The 26,517-nt window shown below is 53.8% G+C and overlaps 2 protein-coding genes across 6 annotated transcripts in view; one reads left to right on the top strand and one right to left on the bottom strand.

Moving 5' to 3' along the window:
- LOC116938194 (receptor-type tyrosine-protein phosphatase C-like) overlaps nucleotides 1-9,119 on the top strand; it is a 42,269-nt gene extending 33,150 nt beyond the window's left edge. Inside the window, exon 10 of the mRNA XM_076055642.1 lies at nucleotides 8,561-9,119. Coding sequence (XP_075911757.1) covers nucleotides 8,561-9,091 — 531 coding nt within the window. The 3' untranslated portion in view covers nucleotides 9,092-9,119. The remainder of the gene's footprint in view (nucleotides 1-8,560) is intronic.
- A 5,318-nt stretch (nucleotides 9,120-14,437) lies between these two features.
- Nucleotides 14,438-26,517, bottom strand: part of AIFM3 (AIF family member 3) — a 108,512-nt gene continuing 96,432 nt past the window's right edge. For 3 of the 5 annotated variants that reach the window (XM_076055632.1, XM_076055635.1, XM_076055634.1), the window contains 4 exons: nucleotides 26,029-26,127; nucleotides 21,481-21,556; nucleotides 19,886-19,990; nucleotides 14,438-16,797 (listed from right to left, as the gene is read on the bottom strand). In XM_076055632.1, the coding sequence (XP_075911747.1) occupies nucleotides 16,749-16,797; nucleotides 19,886-19,990; nucleotides 21,481-21,556; nucleotides 26,029-26,127 (329 nt within the window). In that variant the 3' untranslated portion in view covers nucleotides 14,438-16,748. Of the gene's footprint in view, nucleotides 16,798-19,885; nucleotides 19,991-21,480; nucleotides 21,557-25,734; nucleotides 25,799-26,028; nucleotides 26,128-26,517 lie in introns of all 5 variants that reach the window. The other 2 variants (XM_076055636.1, XM_076055637.1) reach the window with 1 other exon arrangement.

Genomic DNA, 26,517 nt, shown 5'->3' with positions numbered 1-26,517 from the left:
ACGACCTCCTGTAGACCAGGCGAGGTAGTCAACATCTCTCAGGGTCCAGGATCGAACCCACGACCTCCTATAGACCAGGCGAGGTAGTCAACATCTCTCAGGGTCCAGGATGGAACCCACAACCTCCTGTAGACCAGGCGAGGTAGTCAACATCTACCAGGACCTCCTGTATACCAGGCGAGGTAGTCAACATCTACCACGACCTCCTGTAGACCAGGCCAGGTAGTCAACATCTACCACGACCTCCTGTAGACCAGGCGAGGTAGTCAACATCTACCACGACCTCCTGTAGACCAGGCGAGGTAGTCAACATCTACCACGACCTCCTGTAGACCAGGCGAGGTAGTCAACATCTCTCAGGGTCCAGGATGGAACCCACGACCTCCTGTAGACCAGCCGAGGTAGTCAACATCTACCACGACCTCCTGTAGACCAGGCGAGGTAGTTACCATCTACCACGACCTCCTGTAGACCAGGCGAGGTAGTCAACATCTACCACGACCTCCTGTAGATCAGGCGAGGTAGTCAACATCTACCACGACCTCCTGTAGACCAGGCGAGGTAGTCAACATCTCTCAGGGTCCAGGATCGAACCCACGACCTCCTGTAGACCAGGCGAGGTAGTCAACATCTCTCAGGGTCCAGGATGGAACCCACAACCTCCTGTAGACCAGGCGAGGTAGTCAACATCTACCACGACCTCCTGTATACCAGGCGAGGTAGTCAACATCTACCACGACCTCCTGTAGACCAGGCGAGGTAGTCAACATCTACCACGACCTCCTGTAGACCAGGCCAGGTAGTCAACATCTACCACGACCTCCTGTAGACCAGGCGAGGTAGTCAACATCTACCAAGACCTCCTGTAGACCAGGCGAGGTAGTCAACATCTCTCAGGGTCCAGGATGGAACCCACAACCTCCTGTAGACCAGACGAGGTGGTCAACATCTACCACGACCTCCTGTAGATCAGGCGAGGTAGTCAACATCTACCACGACCTCCTGTAGACCAGGCGAGGTAGTCAACATCTACCACGACCTCCTGTATACCATGCGAGGTAGTCAACATCTACCACGACCTCCTGTAGACCAGGCGAGGTAGTCAACATCTACCACGACCTCCTGTAGATCAGGCGAGGTAGTCAACATCTACCACGACCTCCTGTAGACCAGGCGAGGTAGTCAACATCTCTCAGGGTCCAGGATCGAACCCACGACCTCCTATAGACCAGGCGAGGTAGTCAACATCTCTCAGGGTCCAGGATGGAACCCACAACCTCCTGTAGACCAGGCGAGGTAGTCAACATCTACCAGGACCTCCTGTATACCAGGCGAGGTAGTAAACATCTACCACGACCTCCTGTAGACCAGGCCAGGTAGTCAACATCTACCACGACCTCCTGTAGACCAGGCGAGGTAGTCAACATCTACCACGACCTCCTGTAGACCAGGCGAGGTAGTCAACATCTACCACGACCTCCTGTAGACCAGGCGAGGTAGTCAACATCTCTCAGGGTCCAGGATGGAACCCACGACCTCCTGTAGACCAGCCGAGGTAGTCAACATCTACCACGACCTCCTGTAGACCAGGCGAGGTAGTTACCATCTACCACGACCTCCTGTAGACCAGGCGAGGTAGTCAACATCTACCACGACCTCCTGTAGATCAGGCGAGGTAGTCAACATCTACCACGACCTCCTGTAGACCAGGCGAGGTAGTCAACATCTCTCAGGGTCCAGGATCGAACCCACGACCTCCTGTAGACCAGGCGAGGTAGTCAACATCTCTCAGGGTCCAGGATGGAACCCACAACCTCCTGTAGACCAGGCGAGGTAGTCAACATCTACCACGACCTCCTGTATACCAGGCGAGGTAGTCAACATCTACCACGACCTCCTGTAGACCAGGCGAGGTAGTCAACATCTACCACGACCTCCTGTAGACCAGGCCAGGTAGTCAACATCTACCACGACCTCCTGTAGACCAGGCGAGGTAGTCAACATCTACCACGACCTCCTGTAGACCAGGCGAGGTAGTCAACATCTACCACGACCTCCTGTATACCAGGCGAGGTAGTCAACATCTCTCAGGGTCCAGGATGGAACCCACGACCTCCTGTAGACCAGCCGAGGTAGTCAACATCTACCACGACCTCCTGTAGACCAGGCGAGGTAGTTACCATCTACCACGACCTCCTGTAGACCTGGCGAGGTAGTCAACATCTACCACGACCTCCTGTAGATCAGGCGAGGTAGTCAACATCTACCACGACCTCCTGTAGACCAGGCGAGGTAGTCAACATCTCTCAGGGTCCAGGATCGAACCCACGACCTCCTGTAGACCAGGCGAGGTAGTCAACATCTCTCAGGGTCCAGGATGGAACCCACAACCTCCTGTAGACCAGGCGAGGTAGTCAACATCTACCACGACCTCCTGTATACCAGGCGAGGTAGTCAACATCTACCACGACCTCCTGTAGACCAGGCGACGTAGTCAACATCTACCACGACCTCCTGTAGACCAGGCCAGGTAGTCAACATCTACCACGACCTCCTGTAGACCAGGCGAGGTAGTGAACATCTACCACGACCTCCTGTAGACCAGGCGAGGTAGTCAACATCTACCACATCCTCCTGTAGACCAGGCGAGGTAGTCAACATCTCTCAGGGTCCAGGATGGAACCCACGACCTCCTGTAGACCAGCCGAGGTAGTCAACATCTACCACGACCTCCTGTAGACCAGGCGAGGTAGTTACCATCTACCACGACCTCTTGTAGACCAGGCGAGGTAGTCAACATCTACCACGAACTACTGTAGACCAGGCGAGGTAGTCAACATCTCACAGGGTCCAGGATCGAACCCACGACCTCCTGTAGACCAGGCGAGGTAGTCAACATCTACCACGACCTCCTGCGAACCAGGCGAGGTAGTCAACATCTCACAGGGTCCAGGATCGAACCCACGACATCCTGTAGACCGGGCGAGGTAGTCAACATCTACCACGACCTCCTGCGATCCAGGCGAGGTAGTCAACATCTCACAGGGTCCAGGATCGAACCCACGACCTCCTGTAGACCAGGCGAGGTAGTCAACATCTACCACGACCTCCTGTGTACCAGGCGAGGTAGTCAACATCTCACAGGGTCCAGGATCGAACCCACAACCTCCTGTATACCAGGCGAGGTAGTCAACATCTCACAGGGTCCAGCATCGAACCCACAAGCTCCTGTAGACCAGGCGAGGTAGTCAACATTTCACAGGGTCCGGGATCGAACCCACAACCTCCTGCGTACCGGGCGAGGTAGTCAAAATCTCACAGGGTCCGGGTCGAACCCACAACCTCCTGTAGACCAGGCGAGGTAGTCAACATCTCTCAGGGTCCAGGATCGAACCCACGACCTCCTGTAGACCAGGCGAGGTAGTCAACATCTCTCAGGGTCCAGGATGGAACCCATGACCTCCTGTAGACCAGGCAAGGTAGTCAACATCTACCACGACCTCCTGTAGACCAGGCGAGGTAGTTACCATCTACCACGACCTCCTGTAGACCAGGCGAGGTAGTCAACATCTACCACGAACTACTGTAGACCAGGCGAGGTAGTCAACATCTCACAGGGTCCAGGATCGAACCCACGACCTCCTGTAGACCAGGCGAGGTAGTCAACATCTACCACGACCTCCTGCGAACCAGGCGAGGTAGTCAACATCTCACAGGGTCCAGGATCGAACCCACGACATCCTGTAGACCAGGCGAGGTAGTCAACATCTACCACGACCTCCTGCGAACCAGGCGAGGTAGTCAACATCTCACAGGGTCCAGGATCGAACCCACGACCTCCTGTAGACCAGGCGAGGTAGTCAACATCTACCACGACCTCCTGTGTACCAGGCGAGGTAGTCAACATCTCACAGGGTCCAGGATCGAACCCACAACCTCCCGTAGACCAGGCGAGGTAGTCAACATCTCACAGGGTCCAGCATCGAACCCACAAGCTCCTGTAGACCAGGCAAGGTAGTCAACATCTCACAGGGTCCAGGATCGAACCCACAACCTCCTGCGTACCGGGCGAGGTAGTCAAAATCTCACAGGGTCCGGGTCGAACCCACAACCTCCTGTAGACCAGGCGAGGTAGTCAACATCTCTCAGGGTCCAGGATCGAACCCACGACCTCCTGTAGACCAGGCGAGGTAGTCAACATCTCTCAGGGTCCAGGATGGAACCCACGACCTCCTGTAGACCAGGCAAGGTAGTCAACATCTACCACAACCTCCTGTAGACCAGGCGAGGTAGTTACCATCTACCACGACCTCCTGTAGACCAGGCGAGGTAGTCAACATCTACCACGAACTCCTGTAGACCAGGCGAGGTAGTCAACATCTCACAGGGTCCAGGATCGAACCCACGACCTCCTGTAGACCAGGCGAGGTAGTCAACATCTCACAGGGTCCAGGATCGAACCCACGACCTCCTGTAGACCAGGCGAGGTAGTCAACATCTACCACGACCTCCTGTGTACCAGGCGAGGTAGTCAACATCTCACAGGGTCCAGGATCGAACCCACAAACTCCTGTAGACCAGGCGAGGTAGTCAACATCTCACAGGGTCCAGCATCTAACCCACAAACTCCTGTAGGCCAGGCGAGGTAGTCAACATCTCACAGGGTCCAGCATCGAACCCACAAGCTCCTGTAGACCAGGCGAGGTAGTCAACATCTCACAGGGTCCAGGATCGAACCCACAACCTCCTGCATACCGGGCGAGATAGTCAACATCTCACAGGGTCCTGGGTCGAACCCACAACCTCCTGTAGACCAGGCGAGGTAGTCAACATCTCTCAGGGTCCAGGATCGAACTCACGACCTCCTGCATACCAGGCGAGGTAGTCAACATCTCACAGGGTCCAGGATCGAACCCACAACATCCTGTAGACCAGGCGAGGTAGTCAACATCTCACAGGGTCCAGGATCGAACCCACAACCTCCTGTATACCAGGCGAGGTAGTCAACATCTCACAGGGTCCAGGATCGAACTCACGACCTCCTGCGTACCGGGCGAGGTAGTCAACATCTCACAGGATCCGGGGTCGAACCCACAACCTCCTGTAGACCATGCGAGGTAGTCAACATCTCTCAGGGTCCAGGATCGAACCCACGACCTCCTGTATACCAGGCGAGGTAGTCAACATCTCCCTGGGTCCGGGATGGAACCCACGACCTCCTGCGTACCAGGCGAGGTAGTCAACATCTCCCAGGGTCCGGGATAGAACCCACAACCTCCTGCGCACCAGGCGAGGTAGTCAGCATCTCCCTGGGTCCGGGATGGAACCCACAACCTCCTGTAGACCATGCGAGGTAGTTAACATCTCCCTAGGTCCGGGATGGAACCCACGACTTCCTGCGTACCAGGCGAGGTAGTCAACATCTCCCAGGGTCCGGGATGGAACCCACGACCTCCTGTAGACCAGACGAGGTAGTTAACATCTCCCAGGGTCCGGGATGGAACCTACGACCTCCTGTATACCGGGAGAGGTAGTCAACATCTCCCTGGGTCCGGGATGGAACCCGCGACCTCCTGTAGACCAGGCGAGGTAGTCAACACCTCACAGGGTCCCGGATCGAACCCACGACCTCCTGTATACCAGGCGAGGTAGTTAACATCTCCCTGGGTCCGGGATGGAACCCACAACCTCTTGCGTACTAGGCGAGGTAGTCAACATCTCACAGGGTCCGGGATGGAATCCACACACTCCTGTATAACAGGCGAGGTAGTCAACATCTCCCTGGGTCCGGGATGGAACCCACGACCTCCTGCGCACCAGGCGAGGTAGTCAACATCTCACAGGGTCCGGGATGGAACCCGCGACCTCCTGTAGACCAGGCGAGGTAGACAACATCTCCCAGGGTCCGGGATGGAATCCACAGACTCCTGTAGACCAGGCGAGGTAGTTAACATCTCCCAGGGTCCGGGATGGAACCCACGACCTCCTGTATACCAGGCGAGGTAGTCAACATCTCACAGGGTCCGGGATAGAACCCACAAGCTCCTATAGACCAGGCGAGGTAGTCAACATCTCACAGGGTCCAGGATCGAACCCACGACCTCCTGTGTACCAGGCGAGGTAGTCAACATCTCACAGGGTCCGGGATCGAACCCGCGACCTCCTGCGTACCAGGCGAGGTAGTCAACATCTCACAGGGTCCTGGATGGAACCCACGAACCTCCTGCACACCAGGCGAGGTAGTCAACATCTCACAGGGTCCGGGATGGAACCCACGACCTCCTGCGTATCAGGCGAGGTAGTCAACATCTCCCAGGGTCCGGGATGGAACCCACGACCTCCTGGATACCAGGCGAGGTAGTCAACATCTCACAGGGTCCGGGATGGAACCCACAACCTCCTGCGTACCAGGCGAGGTATTCAACTTCTCACAGGGTCCGGGATGGAACCCACGACCTCCTGCGTACCAGGCGAGGTAGTCAACATCTCCCAGGGTCCAGGATGGAACCCACGACCTCCTGCGTACCGGGCGAGGTAGTCAACATCTCACAGGGTGCGGGATGGAACCCACGACCTCCTGTGTACCGGGCGAGGTAGTCAACATCTCACAGGGTCCGGGATCGAACCCGCGACCTCCTGCGTACCAGGCGAGGTAGTCAACATCTCACAGGGTCCAGGATGGAACCCACGAACCTCCTGCACACCAGGCGAGGTAGTCAACATCTCACAGGGTCCGGGATGGAACCCACGACCTCCTGCGTATCAGGCGAGGTAGTCAACATCTCCCAGGGTCCGTGATGGAACCCACGACCTCCTGGATACCAGGCGAGGTAGTCAACATCTCACAGGGTCCGGGATGGAACCCACAACCTCCTGCGTACCAGGCGAGGTATTCAACTTCTCACAGGGTCCGGGATGGAACCCACGACCTCCTGCGTACCAGGCGAGGTAGTCAACATCTCCCAGGGTCCAGGATGGAACCCACGAACTCCTGCGTACCGGGCGAGGTAGTCAACATCTCACAGGGTGCGGGATGGAACCCACGACCTCCTGCGTACCGGGCGAGGTAGTCAACATCTCACAGGGTGCGGGATGGAACCCGCGACCTCCTGCGTACCAGGCGAAGTAGTCAACATCTCACAGGGTCCGGGATGGAACCCGCGACCTCCTGTAGACCAGGCGCGGTAGTCAACATCTCCCAGGGTCCGGGATGGAACCCGCGACCTCCTGTAGTCCAGGCGCGGTAGTCAACATCTCCCAGGGTCCGGGATGGAACCCGCGACCTCCTGCGTACCAGGCGAGGTAGTCAACATCTCACTGCCACGGGCGTGCAGGAAAACGCGCTGGATGGCTTTTTTCGGCAGTAATCGCCGTTCACGACGGACAGCCGAGGAAGAGATCAACAACAACAACAACCGCCATTCACCACAAAGTGGCGGTGACGTCACCACGACGCTTGTACCAGGCTATGTGCACGTGAAGTGTCGAACGCCCGCTGGCAGGAGGTCACGGGGCAGACCCAGCAGGTGCCACGAATCGACTGACTGAGATGACTGGCTGATGCACCACCTGTTCCCCCTACTGTGCCAACCCGCTGTGCTTTAGCCACCCGGCGCGCTCCGCTCGTTGTTGTGAGCGTCGCTCCTCCGCCCTCCGTTGTTGTTGGAGGGCGACTGCCTCCAACTGCCCAGTAGCGTCCTTCACGAGCCTCCTCCACAGAGGCCGATCTTGACACCGCTGGTACCGGTCATCGGCAAGTCCACTCAGCTCCACGTCCTCCCGTACCACATCACTCCATCTCTTCTCTAGCCCGTGCCGCGCCCGTTTAGCCCCCTCGATCCGGCCGAACAAAAGCTGTTTCGGCATGCGGTGTCTGGGCATGCGGGCTCCTAAACCTCGCCCATTTACCCTCGACATCAGGAGGAGTGGGGGACGATGCCAAGCCCAGCTGCAAGCGATGATGAAATTCTCGCTTACAACTTTCATCAGCTAGCTGAGACCAGGCCACTATGGGTTTGAATGGGGTCCTGGGTGTACACCCACCACCGGAGTGGAAGAATGGCAGGCGCATCTTACAGATGACAAGTCGATGGTCAGTGGGCAGATCAGCTCCACGGTAGGTCCCGGTGTCAAGGACATGGGCCCGCATCCGCTGGTCCGTCACTATGTAGTCCAGCAGATGTTCTTGCTTGGACCCGGCATGCATCCATGATGTTGTGTGGATGCGCCGATGCCGGAACAGCGTGTTGGTAATTACAACCCCATGGGCTGCACACAAATCTAGCAGCCTCCTGCCGTTGTTATTGAGCTGATCTGGCCCATGCCCTCCAATCACTCCAGACCAGGTGCCAGCATCGTGACCAACTCGGGCATTGAAGTCACCCAACAAGATGCCTCTATCCCGAGGTGCCGCTTTAAGCCAGCACCTGTGACAGGAGGTCATAGAAGGCGTCTGACTCATCGGCCCTGCCTGTTCGTCTTCAGTTGGGGGCATCAGTAACCACGACCACCACTCACCCCACCCCCCCGTGTCTCCCCCCCCCACCTCCCACACCACCAGGATCACTACCGCTACTGCTACGAAGTGGCCACCATCATGGCCTGTGCCAACGGTGGCCCTGTGGAGCAGACGGCCACCACCACCACCGCCACCACCACCACCACCACCGCCGCCACCACCACCGCAGCAGCCAATGGGGATCCAACCACCACAGCCGCCACCACCACCCCCTCCATCACCACCACCACCACCACCACTCCCGCAACCACCACCACCACCGCCACCACCACTCCTGCAACCGCCACTCTGAGCATCGTCAACGAAACGGCAGAGGATTCTGGGAATGGCGGAGCGAGGAATTCTGGGAAATCCGAGCGGGAGTTGGAGGCCCGCGGCGGCGATGGAGATGGTTGTGATGATGTTGATGGTGGTGGTGATGGTGGTGGTGGTGATGGTGGTGGTGGTGATGTTGGTGGTGGTGGTGGTGTTGATGGTGATGGTGCCCGAGGGGGTTGTACTGGAGCTGTGACGCCTGGAGCAGAAGGCCCTGGGACAGCCGAGGGAGCAGTGGCTACCCAGACGGTCGTCTAAGACGCCGTGGGATTGTGGGGAGATTGTGGTGGGGGTGGTGGGGGTGGTGGGGGTGGGGGGAGGGTGGGTGGGGGGTGAGAAATGTAGAGGAGGGGAGTCATCCAAACAACCATCATCACCATCATCATCACCATCACCACCACCATCACCACCACCATCACCACTACCATCACCACCACTATCACCATCACCACCATCATCACCATCATCATCACCATCACCACCACCATCACCACCACCATCACCACTACCATCACCACCACTATCACCATCACCACCATCATCACCATCATCACCACCATCATCACCACCACCATCATCACCACCATCACCACCACTATCACCATCACCACCATCATCACCATCATCACCACCATCATCACCACCATCACCATCATCACCACCATCACCACCATTACCACCATCACCATCACCACCATCACCACCACCATCAGCATCACCACCATCACCACCATCACCACCACCATCACCACCACCATCATCACCATCACCACCATCACCACCATCACCATCATCACCACCATCACCACCATTACCACCATCACCATCACCACCATCACCACCACCATCAGCATCACCACCATCACCACCATCACCATCATCACCATCATCATCATCACCACTATCACCACCACCATCATCACAATGTCCAACGGACGGACTTCACCCCGCCATAGGAACGTGGAATGCCCACGGCTTAGTTTTGTGTGTGTTGACGTTACCATGGTAACGTCTGCTAGTATCTAATCACAGGGAGTGCACCTAGCCTGGCACCGCGAGTCAGCTGGTGGTGGTGGTGGGGGGAGTGAGGGGGGGGTCGAGTGGGGGGTGGGGGGGGTTGAGGGGGGGGGGGTGAGGGATTAAGGGTGGGGGGTTGGTTGAGGTGGGAGGGGTTTGAGGGGGGGGTGATGTTGTTGTTGATGTTGTTGTTGATGTTGTTGTTGATGTTGTTGATGTTGTTGTTGATGTTGTTGTTGATGTTGTTGTTGTTGATGTTGTTGTTGATGATGTTGATGTTGTTGTTGATGTTGTTGATGTTGTTGATGTTGTTGTTGATGTTGTTGTTGATGTTGTTGATGTTGATGATGTTGTTGATGTTGTTGTTGATGATGTTGTTGATGATGTTGTTGTTGATGTTGTTGTTGATGTTGTTGTTGTTGATGTTGTTGATGTTGTTGTTGATGTTGTTGATGATGTTGTTGATGTTGTTGATGTTGTTGTTGATGTTGTTGTTGATGATGTTGATGTTGTTGATGTTGTTGTTGTTGATGATGTTGTTGTTGATGATGTTGATGTTGTTGATGATGTTGTTGTTGATGATGTTGATGTTGTTGATGATGTTGTTGTTGATGATGTTGATGTTGTTGATGATGTTGTTGTTGATGTTGTTGATGTTGATGATGATGTTGTTGTTGATGATGTTGATGTTGTTGATGATGTTGTTGTTGATGTTGTTGATGTTGTAGTCATCGTTATACTTTTGCCGCTTTTGCATAAACTAACCCCGAATATCGGAGGAGGAGGAGGGGGGGCGGGGGGGAGGAGGAGGAGGGGGGGGCGGGGGGAGGAGGAGGAGGAGGGGGGGCGGGGGGGGGAGCCCCGGGAGCAGCGACGTTTACCCAACGTTTACCCAACGTTCGTGTCGTCTTGGCGGGCCAACGTTGAGCCCAACGTTGAGCGAACGTTGGGCCCAACGTTCCACCAACGTTGGGCTCAACGTTCCATCAACGTTGGGCCCAACGTTCCACCAACGTTGGGCTCAACGTTCCAACAACGTTGAGCTCAACGTTCCACCAACGTTGGGCCCAACGTTCCATCAACGTTGGGCTCAACGTTCCACCAACGTTGAGCTCAATGTTCCATCAACGTTGGGCTCAACGTTCCACCAACGTTGGGCGCAACGTTCCACCAACGTTGGGCTCAACGTTCCACCAACGTTGGGCCCAACGTTCCACCGACGTTGGTCCCAACGTTCCACCACCCCACGAATCGCCCCGCGTGGACCGTGGCCGGCTGCTTGAGGTTGTCAGGGCACGCTGGGTGGTGGTGGTGGTGGGTCACGTGGTGGTGGTGAGTCACGTGGTGGTGGTGAGTCACGTGGTGGTGGTGAGACACGTGGTGGTGGTTGTTGTTGATGGGTTGTTGTTGATGGGTTGTTGTTGTTATTCTGTTGTTGTTGTCGTTGTCGATCTTCGCGATTAAAGTTCCACCCCGTGGCTTCAAATAACCTCCCCCCACCCACACACATTCATTCATTTTGTGGTTGATCAGCAGGGCTGTAGGGGCAAGTGCTGTTAGCTAGCGAGTAGCAGCAGCAGTGTCTATGTACTAAACACACCACGCACAGACAAAGCTACCCCAGGTAGCCTCTAGCAGGGCTGTAGGGGCAAGTGCTGTTAGTAGCGAGTAGCAGCAGCAGTCTCTATGTACTACACACACCACGCACAGACAAAGCTACCCCCAGGTAGCCTCTAGCAGGGCTGTAGGGGCAAGTGCTGTTAGCTAGCGAGTAGTAGCAGCAGTGTCTATGTACTACACACACCACACACAGACAAAGCTACCCCCAGGTAGCCTCTAGCAGGGCTGTAGGGGCAAGTGGTGTTAGCGAGTAGCAGCAGCAGTGTCTATGTACTACACACACCACACACAAAGCTCCCCCAGGTAGCCTCTAGCAGGGCTGTAGGGGCAAGTGCTGTTAGCTAGCGAGTAGCAGCAGCAGTGTCTATGTACCACACACACCACACACAGACAAAGCTACCCCAGGTAGCCTCTAGCAGGGCTGTAGGGGCAAGTGCTGTTAGTAGCGAGTAGCAGCAGCAGTGTCTATGTACTACACACACCACGCACAGACAAAGCTACCCCAGGTAGCCTCTAGCAGGGCTGTAGGGGCGAGTGCTGTTAGCTAGCGAGTAGCAGCAGCAGTGTCTATGTACTACACACACCACACACAGACAAAGCTACCCCCAGGTAGCCTCTAGCAGGGCTGTAGGGGCAGGTCGACTGAGATGACTGGCTGATGCACCACCTGTGCCCCCTACTGTGCCAACCCGCTGTGCTTTAGCCACCCGGCGCCCCGCTCGTTGTTGTGAGCGTCGCTCCTCCGCCCTCCGTGGTTGTTGGAGGGCGACTGCCTCCAACTGCCCAGTAGCGTCCTTCACGAGCCTCCTCCACAGAGGCCGATCTTGACACCGCTGGTACCGGTCATCGGTAAGTCCACTCGGCTCCAAGTCCTCCTGTACCACATCACTCCATCTCTTCTCTAGCCCGTGCTGCGCCCGTCTAGCCCCCTCGATCTGGCTGACCAAAATCTGTTTAGGCATGCGGTGGCTGGGCATGCGGGCTACACATCAGGGACTCTGAAAACACGAAGCACTGCACACAACCCAGGCCTACTGATGGTATCATAGGCCTTGACCAGGTCAATAAAGCAGAGATGCAGGTCTTGCTGGAATTCCCTACACCTCTGCTGTAGCAGACGGACAGAAAATATGGCATCTGTGCAGGACCGCCCTTTCCTGAAACCGCATTGGGGCTCCGCAAGCCTCTCCTCAGCGTGCCTGGCAAGGCGATGCTGAATAATCTTTGCCAGGACCTTTCCCGGCACACTCAGGAATGAGATGCCCCTGTAGATGTTACAGTCTGTGCGGTCCCCCTTCTTAAAAAGGGGGACCACCAGGGCATCCTTCCAATCCTGCGGAACCCGTCCAGTGGTCCAGACTGTTGTTATGATGTCATATAGGCAGTCTGTGCACAAACGCCACCCTCCCTCAGCATTTCGCTTGGGAGATCATCTCTGCCCAGTGCCATTCCTGGTCTCAGACTCCGGATCGCCTTCAGTACTTCCTCAACAGATGGCACCTTAGCCAGCCACTCACAGGGGGTGACTTCTTCCAATATTTGAGGCACCGCAGCCTCAGCAGGGTCATCCTCACTTTGTGCCACGATGTTTTCCTGGCTGAGGGATTTCCCCTCCCCCAGGACCTCACAGAAATGCTCAGCAAATCTCCAAACCTGTTACTGGGGGGTCGGAGATTGGATCACCGTTCTTTCCTCTAATGATGGTAATAGGAGATCATCTCTGCCCGGTGCCTTTTTCCTGGTCTCAAGACCACCAGGGCATCCTTCCAAACCTACGGAACCCGGCCCAGTGATCCAGACTGTTGTTATGGTGTCATTTAGGGCAGTCTGTTCACAAACGCCACCCTCCCTCAGCATTTCGCTTGGGAGATCATCTCTGCCCCTGTGCCTTTTTTCCTGGTCTCAAGACCACCAGGGCATCCTTCCAATCTTGCGGAACCCGGCCCAGTGATCCAGACTGTTGTTGTGATGTCATTTAGGGCAGTCTGTACACAAACGCCACCCTCCCTCAGCATTTCGCTTGGGAGATCATCTCTGCCCCGGTGCCTTTTTTCCCGGTCTCAAGACCACCAGGGCATCCTTCGAAACCTACGGAACCCGGCCCAGTGATCCAGACTGTTGTTGTGATGTCATTTAGGGCAGTCCGTACACAAACGCCACCCTCCCTCAGCATTTCGCTTGGGAGATCATCTCTGCCCCCGTGCCTTTTTTCCCTGGTCTCAAGACCACCAGGGCATCCTTCCAATCTTGCGGAACCCGGCCCAGTGATCCAGACTGTTGTTGTGATGTCATTTAGGGCAGTCTGTACACAAACGCCACCCTCCCTCAACATTTCGCTTGGGAGATCATCTCTGCCCCGTGCCTTTTTTTCCTGGTCTCAAGACCACCAGGGCATCCTTCGAAACCTACGGAACCCGGCCCAGTGATCCAGACTGTTGTTGTGATGTCATTTAGGGCAGTCTGTACACAAACGCCACCCTCCCTCAGCATTTCGCTTGGGAGATCATCTCTGCCCCGATGCCTTTTTTCCCGGTCTCAAGACCACCAGGGCATCCTTCCAATCTTGCGGAACCCGGCCCAGTGATCCAGACTGTTGTTGTGATGTCATGTAGGGCAGTCTGTACACAAATGCCACCCTCCCTCAGCATTTCGCTTGGGAGATCATCTCTGCCCCGGTGCCTTTTTTTCCTGGTCTCAAGACCACCAGGGCATCCTTCCAATCTTGCGGAACCCGGCCCAGTGATCCATACTGTTGTTGTGATGTCATTTAGGGCAGTCTGTACACAAATGCCACCCTCCCTCAGCATTTCGCTTGGGAGATCATCTCTGCCCCGGTGCCTTTTTTCCTGGTCTCAAGACCACCAGGGCATCCTTCCAATCCTTCCGGATCTCGTCTTGGGGGGCCAGTCTTCCAGGCACGGACGCCAACCCTCGGGACGCGCGAGGAAACGACACGGACACAATAACGGCACTGCCACTGGGGTTTGGCCCAGCTCACGACCCGAACCCGCGAGCGGAGCCACCTCCGCCTGTATTACAAAGCCGGCCCAGTGGCACCGTGACACGCTCAGGTCACCTCGGCCTGAACTCCCACCACCACCACCACCAATCAGACCCAACACCACCACCACCAATCAGACCCAACACCACCACCACCACCAACCACAGACGAATGCCCCCCACACCACTTCACACAGACCCAACCCCAACCCTCAAATGCAAAGCCGGCCGAGTGGGACCGTGCAACGCCTAGGTCCCCTCAGCCTGAACACAAACCACACACGCCAACAACACCCAATCAGAGCAACCACCACCACCACCACCATCTCATCCCAGACGCTAGGCTCGCATCATACCCAGAGGTAGTAGTAGCCACCACCCCTACCACTACTACCACTAGCAGCAGCAGGCTCATGCACAGGGGACAGCTGCCACTGGGGGTGCCCCTAGGCTAGACTCATACCCAGCAGCAGCAGCAATTTCAGGCTCATGCATAGGGACAGCTGCCACTGGGGGTGCCCCTAGGCTAGACTCATACCCAGCAGCAGCAGCAATTTCAGGCTCATGCATAGGGACAGCTGCCACTGGGGGTGCCCCTAGGCTAGACTCCCAGAGTTTATCATTCGCGTACAAAATGATCTCAAGCTCACTCAGCCGCTCGCTCGCCCACTCGCTCGCCCGCTCACTCACCCGCTCACTCACCCGCTAACTCACCCGCTAACTCACCCGCTAACTCACCCGCTAACTCACCCGCTAACTCTCCTGCTCACCCGCTAACTCACCCGCTAACTCACCCGCTAACTCACCCGCTAACTCACCCGCTAACTCACCCGCTAACTCTCCTGCTCACCCGCTAACTCACCCGCTAACTCACCCGCTAACTCGCCCGCTAACTCGCCCGCTAACTCGCCCGCTAACTCGCCCGCTAACTCGCTCGCACACCCGCTAACTCACCCGCTAACTCACCCGCTAACTCACCCGCTAACTCACCCACTAACTCACTCGCTCACCCGCTAACTCACCCGCTAACTCACCCGCTAACTCACCCGCTAACTCACTCGCTCACCCGCTAACTCACCCGCTAACTCACCCGCTAACTCACCCGCTCACTCACCCGCTCACTCACCCGCTAACTCACCCGCTAACTCACCCGCTAACTCACCCGCTAACTCACCCACTAACTCACCCGCTCACTCACCCGCTAACTCACCCGCTAACTCACCCGCTAACTCACCCGCTAACTCACCCGCTAACTCACCCGCTCACTCACCCGCTCACTCACCCGCTAACTCACCCGCTAACTCACCCGCTAACTCACCCGCTCACTCACCCGCTCACTCACCCGCTCACTCACCCGCTAACTCACCCGCTAACTCACCCGCTCACTCACCCGCTAACCGAACCCCCCCTCCCCACCACCTATAGCGGAGCGTGTGGTGTGTGTGTGGACAAGTGTGGTGAGCGTGTGGTGAGTGTGTGGTGAGTGAGTGGACAGTGTGGTGAGTGAGTGGTGATGAGCGAGTGGTGAGTGAGTGGTGAGTGAGTGGACAGTGTGGTGAGCGAGTGGTGAGCGAGTGGTGAGCGTGTGGCCAGTGTGGTGAGCGAGTGGTGAGCGAGTGGCCAGTGTGGTGAGCGAGTGGTGAGCGAGTGGTGAGCGAGCGGTAATCGTGTGGACAGTGAGGTGAGCGTGTGGTGAGCGAGTGGTGGTGAGCGAGTTGTGGTGAGCGAGTGGTGAGCGAGTGGTGAGCAGGCGGACAGTGCGGTGAGCGTGTGGTGAGCGAGTGGTGGTGAGCGAGTGGTGGTGAGCGAGTGGTGAGCGTGTGGTGAGCGTGTGGACAGTGTGGTGAGCGAGTGGTGAGCGAGTGGTGAGCGAGCGGTGAGTGAGTGGTGAGCAGGCGGACAGTGCGGTGAGCGAGTGGTGAGCATGTGGTGAGCGAGTGGTGAGCGAGTGGTGTGCGTGTGGACAGTGTGGTGAGCGAGTGGTGAGCGAGTGGTGAGCGTCTGGCCAGTGTGGTGAGCGAGTGGTGAGTGAGCGGACAGTGCGGTGAGCGAGTGGTGAGCGAGCGATGAGCGAGCGGTGAGCGAGCGGTGAGCGAGTGGTGAGCGAGTGGACAGTGTGGTGAGCGAGTGGTGAGCGAGTGGTGAGCGAGCGATGAGCGAGCGGTGAGCGAGCGGTGAGCGAGTGGTGAGCGAGTGGACAGTGTGGTGAGCGAGTGGTGAGCGAGTGGTGAGCGAGCGGTGAGCGAGCGGTGAGCGAGCGGTGAGCGAGCGGCGACGTTTAGAATTTCATCTGCTCGTGCTCCTTCACCCAGGGCAGGTCGCTGCTCCTGCAACGAGAGGGAGCGTGGGAGCTTCACATCCACAGCGCAGGGCCGGTTAGCGAGCGCCTATTAAGGCTCGCTCCTTCCCACTCTCGCTCCGTGCGTGTCAAGGCGCTGAGTGTGTGTCCCTATGGGTGTCTCTGCGCGTGTGTCACTGTGTGTGTGTGTGTCTGGTAAAACAACTAACCACCTACCTCCTCGCGGTGCCGGAACGGGCAACGCTGTCGTGGACAATGCTGTGGGGGGAGAGGTGAGGGCCAATTCCGATTGGCTCCTCCCCTCATGGCGTCAGTGACCACCACAGGGGCTAAACGGGGGCTCTGGACGGGTGCGAGGGGCTGGTAACCCCTCCGCATTCAATTAATTACCGCTAAACTACAAAGGAAATTTTTTATTAATAAGCTTGTGCCGGAGGCCCCGGGGGGACAGGCGTCTACGACGTCTCCTGGCCAAACCCCAATTTGGCAGAGCCAGGAGATTGAATCTCTACCCTCGGGGCTCCTCCAGAAACAACAAAAAGCCACTACGGTTGGCCACGTGGAATGTTCGAATGCTCACTGTGGAGGAGAGGCTGCCACTCCTCTGTCGGGAGATGGACCGGTACCGCCTGGATCTATGCGGCATTCAGGAGGTCCGGTGGACCGGTTCTGGCTCCTGCCACCTTGAGGGGTGGACAGTCCTCTACTCGGGGCAGCAGACTACCAAACAACAGGGTGTGGCTCTTCTTCTGAACAAAAGAATGAAGGGGGCGTGGGAGCGTGGTGGTGAGGTGTGGGAGGCGCTGCAAGGATGGGTGGTGGTCGCGGGTTGCTGAGGAGATGGAGTCTGCCTCAGTGGCCCGTGATCACAAATCTCTATTTAACTCCATCAAAAAAGTAACCTGCAGCGCCACACCTATTACCATCATTAGGGGGGAAAACGGTGATCCAATCTCAGACCCCCAGGAACAGGTTTGCAGATTTGCTGAGCATTTCTGTGAGGTCCTGGGGGAGGGAAAATCCCTCAGCCAGGAAAACATCGTGGCACAAAGTGAGGATGACCCTGCTGAGGCTGCGGTGCCTCAAATATTGGAAGAAGTCACCCCCTGTGAGTGGCTGGCTGAGGTGCCATCTGTTGAGGAAGTCCTGAAGGCGATCCGGAGTCTGAGACCAGGAAAGGCACCGGGCAGAGATGATCTCCCAAGCGAAATGCTGAGGGAGGGTGGCGTTTGTGCACAGACTGCCCTACATGACATCATAACAACAGTCTGGACCACTGGACGGGTTCCGCAGGATTGGAAGGATGCCCTGGTGGTCCCCCTCTTTAAGAAGGGGGACCGCACAGACTGTAACAACTACAGAGGCATCTCACTCCTCAGTGTGCCGGGAACAGTCCTGGCAAGGATTATTCAACAACGCCTTGCCAGGCACGCTGAGGAGAGGCTTGCGGAGCCCCAATGCGGTTTCAGGAAAGGGCGGTTCTGCACAGATGCCATATTTTCTGTCCGTCTGCTACAGCAGAGGTGTAGGGAATTCAAGCAAGACCTACATATCTGCTTTATTGACCTGGTCAAGGCCTATGATACCATCAGTAGGCCTGGGCTCTGGGTTGTTCTTCGTGCTTTTGGAGTCCCTGACCCTCTGCTCACGATCATTAAGGACCTTCATAATGGTGAGCGGGCCCAGGTAAAACTGCGTGGCTGGGAGTCAGAGCCATTCCCTTTACACCTTGGGGTGCGACAGGGATGTCCTCTGGCTCCCACATTATTTAACATCTATTTTGACCACGTAGTTCGTGAAGCCTTCAATAGCTGTACTGGGGGAATCTCCATTTGGTACAGATATAATGGGAGGCTGATCGATACCCGGGCACGGTCAAGGGATGGCTCCCTATTGCTCAACCACGTTACGTATGCTGATGATTTGGTAATAGCTGCTCATTCAGAGAAGGAGTTGTAGATGCTGCTGCTGAGACTGGAGCGTGCCACTAAGACATGGGGCCTTACCATCAGCCCCACCAAAACTAAGCACCTGTCTGGGTATTTTGTACCATCGGACACTCCACCCCCTCAACTCCCAATCGGTGATGGGGCAGTTGTGGAGAGAGTGGAGAGTTTTCCATACCTGGGCAGTGTGCTTATGACCGGCTCCAGGTTAACAGCAGAGGTCTCACTCGGAATCAGTCGAGCGGCAATATCTTTCATCGGTTGCATAACGCTGTGTGGAAGCTACCTGGTCTGTCGCTCCGCACTAAGCTTCAGGTCTTCTCAGCCACGGTCATTCCCTCCCTTCTCTACGCTTGCGAAACGTGGACACCCCTAATGGTACATCTTTGCCGGTTAGAAACATTTAGGCTAGCCTGCCTACGATCCATCCTGGGTTTAACCAGACTGGATTGTGTGAGGAGCTCACAAATCCTTGAACGATCTGGGCAAGGTCCCATCGGGGAGCTCCTCCGGCAGGCAAGGCTGCGTTGGCTGGGTCATGTAGCCCGCATGCCCAGCCACCGCATGCCGAAACAGCTTTTGTTCGGCCGGATTGAGGGGGCTAAACAGGCGCGGCACGGGAGGAGGACGTGGAGCTGAGTGGACTTGCCGATGACTGGTACCAGCGGTGTCAAGATCGGCCTCTGTGGAGGAGGCTCGTGCAGGACGCTACTGGGCAGTTGGAGGCAGTCGCCCTCCAACAACAATGGAGGGCGGAGGAGCGACGCTCACAACAACGAGCGGAGCGCCGGGTGGCTAAAGCGCAGCAGGTCGGCACAGTAGGGGGCACAGGTGGTGCATCAGCCAGTCATCTCAGTCAGTCGACCCGTGGCACCTGCTGGGTCTGCCCCGTGACCTCCTGCCAGCGGGCATTCGACACTTCACGTGGCCTCAGGGTGCACATAGCCTGGCGAATGGCGGTTGTTGTTGTTGTGTGTGTCTCTGTGTGTGTCTGTGTCTGTGTGTCTGTGTGTGTGTGTCTGTGTGTGTGTCTGTGTGTTTGTGTCTGTGTGTCTGTGTGTGTCTGTGTGTGTCTGTGTGTCACTGTGTGTGTGTCTCTGTGTGTCTGTGTCTGTGTGTGTCTGTGTGTGTGTGTCTGTGTGTGTGTGTGTGTCTGTGTCTCTGTCTTACTCCACGTCTCTCCTCGTCACCGTGCCACCGGAGTTCATCACTTCGGCAAAGTGCGACACCACAGGGTCCCAGTTCATAGAGGCCACGGCCACTACATCCTCATTCCTACATCACCGTCAACATCACCGTCATCATCACCGTCAACATCATCATCACCGTCAACATCACCATCAACATCACCGTCATCAACATCATCACCGTCAACATCATCACCGTCAACATCATCACCGTCAACATCACCGTCATCATCATCACCGTCAACATCATCACCGTCAACATCATCACCGTCAACATCATCACCGTCAACATCACCGTCATCATCATCACCGTCAACATCATCACGGTCAACATCATCACCGTCAACATCATCACTACTACCACTATCACTACCATCACTACCATCACTTTAACCACCCCAATTACCAGCAGCATCAGCACCATCATCAGTATCACCAGCATCATCAACATCAGCATCGTCATCAGCATCATCATTATCAGCAGCATCATCATCATCATCAGTATCATCATCAGCACCATCATCAGTATCATCAACATCAGCATCATCAACATCAGCATCATCATCATCAGCATCATCAGCATCATCACCATCAACATCATCACCGTCAACATCATCACTACTACCACTATCACTACCATCACTACCATCATCACTAGCACTACCATCACTTTGACCACCCCAATTACCAGCAGCATCAGCACCATCATTAGTATCACCAGCATCATTAACGTCAGCATCATCATCATCAGCATCATCATTATCAGCATCATCATCATCAGTATCATCATCAGCACCATCATCAGTATCATCAACATCATCAACATCAGCATCATCAACATCAGCATCATCATCAGTATCATCATCAGTATCAGCAGCATCAGCAGCAGGAGTATCATCATCATTATCATCATCAGCAGCAGTATCATCAGTATCAGCATCATCATTATCATCATCAGCATCATCAATATCATCAGTATCATCAACATCAGCATCATCATCAGTATCATCAGTGGTGGTGAGTGGTGGTTGTGGTGAGTGGTGGTGATGGTGAGTGGTGGTGAGTGGTGAGTGGTGGTGAGTGATGAGTGGTGTGATCGTGAGTGGTGGTGAGTGGTGGTGAGTGGTGAGTGGGGAGTGGCGCTGGTGAGTGGTGATGGTAAGTGGTGTGATCGTGAGTGGTGGTGAGTGGTGGTGAGTGGTGGTGAGTGGTGGTTGTGGTGATGGTGAGTGGTGGTGAGTGGTGGTGGTAAGTGGTGTGATCGTGAGTGATGGTGAGTGGTGGTTGTGGTGATGGTGAGTGGTGGTGAGTGGTGGTTGTGGTGAGTGATGAGTGACGCTGGTGAGTGGTGATGGTAAGTGGTGGTGAGTGGTGGTGGTGATGGTGAGTGGTGGTGGTGGTGATTGTGAGTGGTGGTGGTGATGGTGAGTGATGGTGAGTGGTGGTGGTGATGGTGAGTGGTGGTGAGTGGTGATGGTGAGTGGTGTGATCGTGAGTGGTAGTGAGTGGTGGTGGTGGTGGCCGTGGTGAGTGGTGAGTGGCGCTGGTGAGTAGTGGTGAGGATTGTGAGAGCCTCACTTTATGTAGTAAGCGATAAATCTCAACTCGTCCAGATCACCCTGAATGAGCACATCCTCAAAACCGTCTCCATAGCCTAACACACACACACAGTGACACACACAGTGACACACACACACACAGTGACACACTCAGTGACACACACACACAGTGACACACACAGTGACACACACACACACAGTGACACACTCAGTGACACACACACACAGTGACACACACAGTGACACACACAGTGACACACTCAGTGACACACACACACAGTGACACACACACAGTGACACACACACAGTGACACACACACACAGTGACACACAGTGACACACACACAGTGACACACACAGTAACACACAGTGACACACACACACAGTGACACACACACAGTGACACACACAGTGACACACACACACAGTGACACACACACAGTGACACACACAGTGATACACACACACACAGTGACACACACAGTGACACACACACACACAGTGACACACACACAGTAACACACACACAGTGACACACACACAGTGACACAAGATAAAGATCCCCCGTGTAGCCTTAACAGACTGTAGGGGCAAGTGCTGTTAGCGAGCACCTATGAAGGCCGGAACGGTACACGAGGGGGTGGGTGGCCAGCACCACGCCCGACCGCCTTTGTCTCCCCAGTGGCGATGTTTACACACCGCACCAGGTACTCATTTGAGGCTGAGTCGACCTAGGAGAGGCCCGGGACCGGTTCAGATGATCGTCACTGGTGTTGGCCATGAGCGGGAATCGAACCCAGGTCGCCAGGTTCATAGCGCAGCGTAGCGCTAACCGCTACTACTAACTACTACTACACACACTACTAACTACTACTATAACTACTACTACACTACTACTACACTATTACTACACTACTACTACACTACTACTACACTACTACTACTATAACTACTACTACTATAACTACTACTACACTACTACACACTACTACACTACTACTACTATACTACTACTACACTACTACACCACTACTACACACACACACTACTATACTACTACTACACTACACACACTACTACACTACTACTACTACACACTACTACACACACTACTATACTACTACTCTACACACACTACTATACTACTACTACACCACTACTACTACTACTACACACACACTACTATACTACTACACCACTACTACTACTCTACACACACACTACTATACTACTACTACACTACTACTACTACACTACTACTACACACTACTATACTACACTACACACACACTACTATACTACTACTATACTACTACACCACTACTACTACTCTACACTACTACACACACTACTATACTACTACACACACACTACTACTACACACACACTACTACTACTACTACTCTACACACACACACTACTATACTACACACACTACTACTACACACACTACAATACTACTATACTACTACTACACACACTACTACTACTACTACACACACTACTACACTACTACACACACACTACTACACTACCACTACACACACTACTACTACACTACTACTACACACACTACTACTACACTACTACTACACACACTACTACTACTACACTACTACTACACTACTACTACACACACTACTACTACACTACTACTACACACACTACTACTACTACACTACTACTACACACACTACTACACTACTACTACACACACTACTACTACACTACTACTACACACACTACTACACTACTACTACACTACTACTATAACTACTACTACACTACTACACACTACTACACTACTACTACACTACTATTACTACACTACTACTACACACACTACTACACACACTACTACTAAACTACTACTACACACACTACTACTACACTACTACTACACACACACTACTACACACTACTTCTGCACACACTACTACTACACTACTACACACTACTACTACACTACTACACACTACTACACTACTACAACTACACTACTACTACTACACACACTACTACTACACTACACACACACTACTACTACTACACACACTACTATACTACTACTACCACTAACTACTATTAACTACCACTAACTACTACTACACACTATTACACTACTAACTACTACCTACTACTAACTACCACTAACTGCCACTAACTACCACTAACTACGACTAACTACTACTACACACTACTACACTACACACACACTACTACTACCAACTACTACCACTAACTACTACTAACTATCACTAACTACCACTAACTACTACTAACTACTACTAACTAGCACTAACTACCACTAACTACTAATAACTACCACTAACTAACTACTGTTGCCCACCGGTGTATCGGAGGCTCTTTCCACACAGCGCGGTCCAGAAGAATGGCACCGTCTTGAACTCCACTACTACTACACACTATTACACTACTAACTACTACCACTAACTACTACTAACTAGCACTAACTACCACTAACTAACTACTGTTGCTCACCGGTGTATCGGAGGCTCTTTCCACACAGCGCGGTCCAGAAGAATGGCACCGTCTTGAACTCCACTACTACTACACACTATTACACTACTAACTACTACCACTAACTACTACTAACTACTACTAACTACCACTAACTACTACTACTACACACTATTACACTACTAACTACTACTAACTACCACTAACTACTACTACACTACTACTACACACACTACTACTACACACTATTACACTACTACTAACTACTACTACTAACTACTACTAACTACCACTAACTACCACTAACTAACTACTGTTGCTCACCGGTGTATCGGAGGCTCTTTCCACACAGCGCGGTCCAGAAGAATGGCACCGTCTTGAACTCCACTACTACTACACACTATTACACTACTAACTACTACTAACTAACTACTAACTAACCACTAACTACCACTAACTAACTACTGTTGCTCACCGGTGTATCGGAGGCTCTTTCCACACAGCGCGGTCCAGAAGAATGGCACCGTCTTGAACTCCACTACTACTACACACTATTACACTACTACTAACTACCACTAACTACCACTAACTAACTACTGTTGCTCACCGGTGTATCGGAGGCTCTTTCCACACAGCGCGGTCCAGAAGAATGGCACCGTCTTGAACTCCACTACTACTACACACTATTACACTACTACTAACTACTACTAACTACCACTAACTACCACTAACTAACTACTGTTGCTCACCGGTGTATCGGAGGCTCTTTCCACACAGCGCGGTCCAGAAGAATGGCACCGTCTTGAACTCCACTACTACTACACACTATTACACTACTAACTACTACCACTAACTACTACTAACTACCACTAACTACTACTACATTACTACTACACTACGACTAAACACTACTACACACTATTACACTACTACTACTACACACTATTACACTACTACTACTAACTACTACTACACATTACTACTAACTACTAACTATTACTAACTACCACTACACACTATTAGACTACTAACTACTACACTACTACTACTAACTACTACTAACTACAACTAACTACTACTACACTACTACTACACACACTACTACTACACACTATTACACTACTAACTACCACTAACTACTACTAACTACCACTAACTACCACTAACTAACTACTGTTGCTCACCGGTGTATCGGAGGCTCTTTCCACACAGCGCGGTCCAGAAGAATGGCACCGTCTTGAACTCCACTACTACTACACTACTATTACACTACTAACTACTACCACTAACTACTACTAACTAGCACTAACTACCACTAACTAACTACTGTTGCCCACCGGTGTATCGGAGGCTCTTTCCACACAGCGCGGTCCAGAAGAATGGCACCGTCTTGAACTCCACTACTACTACACACTATTACACTACTAACTACTACCACTAACTACTACTAACTAGCACTAACTACCACTAACTACTACTGCTGCCCACCGGTGTATCGGAGGCTCTTTCCACACAGCGCGGTCCAGAAGAATGGCACCGTCTTGAACTCCACTACTACTACACTACTATTACACTACTAACTACTACCACTAACTACTACTAACTAGCACTAACTACCACTAACTAACTACTGTTGCTCACCGGTGTATCGGAGGCTCTTTCCACACAGCGCGGTCCAGAAGAATGGCACCGTCTTGAACTCCACTACTACTACACACTATTACACTACTAACTACTACCACTAACTACTACTAACTAGCACTAACTACCACTAACTACTACTGTTGCCCACCGGTGTATCGGAGGCTCTTTCCACACAGCGCGGTCCAGAAGAATGGCACCGTCTTGAACTCTACCTACTACTACACACTATTACACTACTAACTACTACTAACTAACCACTAACTACCACTAACTAACTACTGTTGCCCACCGGTGTATCGGAGGCTCTTTCCACACAGCGCGGTCCAGAAGAATGGCACCGTCTTGAACTCCACTACTACTACACACTATTACACTACTACTAACTACTACTAACTAACCACTAACTAGCACTAACTACCACTAACTAACTACTGTTGCCCACCGGTGTATCGGAGGCTCTTGCCACACAGCGCGGTCCAGAAGAATGGCACCGTCTTGAACTCGACCTCCCGGTTCATCATTGCCAGGCCCACGGCACGGCCTGCACACAGAGAGATGGAGTACACGGTGGGTGGGTGGGTGGGGTGGGTGAGTGGGTGAGTGAGTGGGTGAGTGGGTGGACGAGTGGGTGGGTGGGCGAGTGGGTCGGTGAGTGGGTGGGTGGGTGAGTGGGTGGGTGGGTGGGCGAGTGGGTGAGTGGGTGGGTGAGTGGGTGAGTGGGTGGGTGGGTGAGTGGGTCGGTGAGTGGATGGGTGAGTGAGTGGGTGGGTGGGTGAGTGAGTGTGTGAGTGAGTGTGTGAGTGAGTGAGTGTGTAAGTGTGTAAGTGAGTGTGTAAGTAAGTGTGTAAGTGAGTGTGTAAGTGTGTAAGTGAGTGTGTAAGTGAGTGTGTAAGTGAGTGTGTGAGTGTGTAAGTGTGTGTGTAAGTGAGTG

Source organism: Petromyzon marinus, chromosome 72, assembly GCF_048934315.1.
Source record: "Petromyzon marinus isolate PM22_M1 ecotype Great Lakes invasive population chromosome 72, UKy_Petmar_22M1.pri1.0, whole genome shotgun sequence".
Taxonomy (NCBI): Eukaryota; Metazoa; Chordata; class Hyperoartia; order Petromyzontiformes; family Petromyzontidae; genus Petromyzon; species Petromyzon marinus.
Note: the sequence above shows the minus strand (reverse complement) of the source record. Positions and strands in the feature narration are given on the sequence as shown.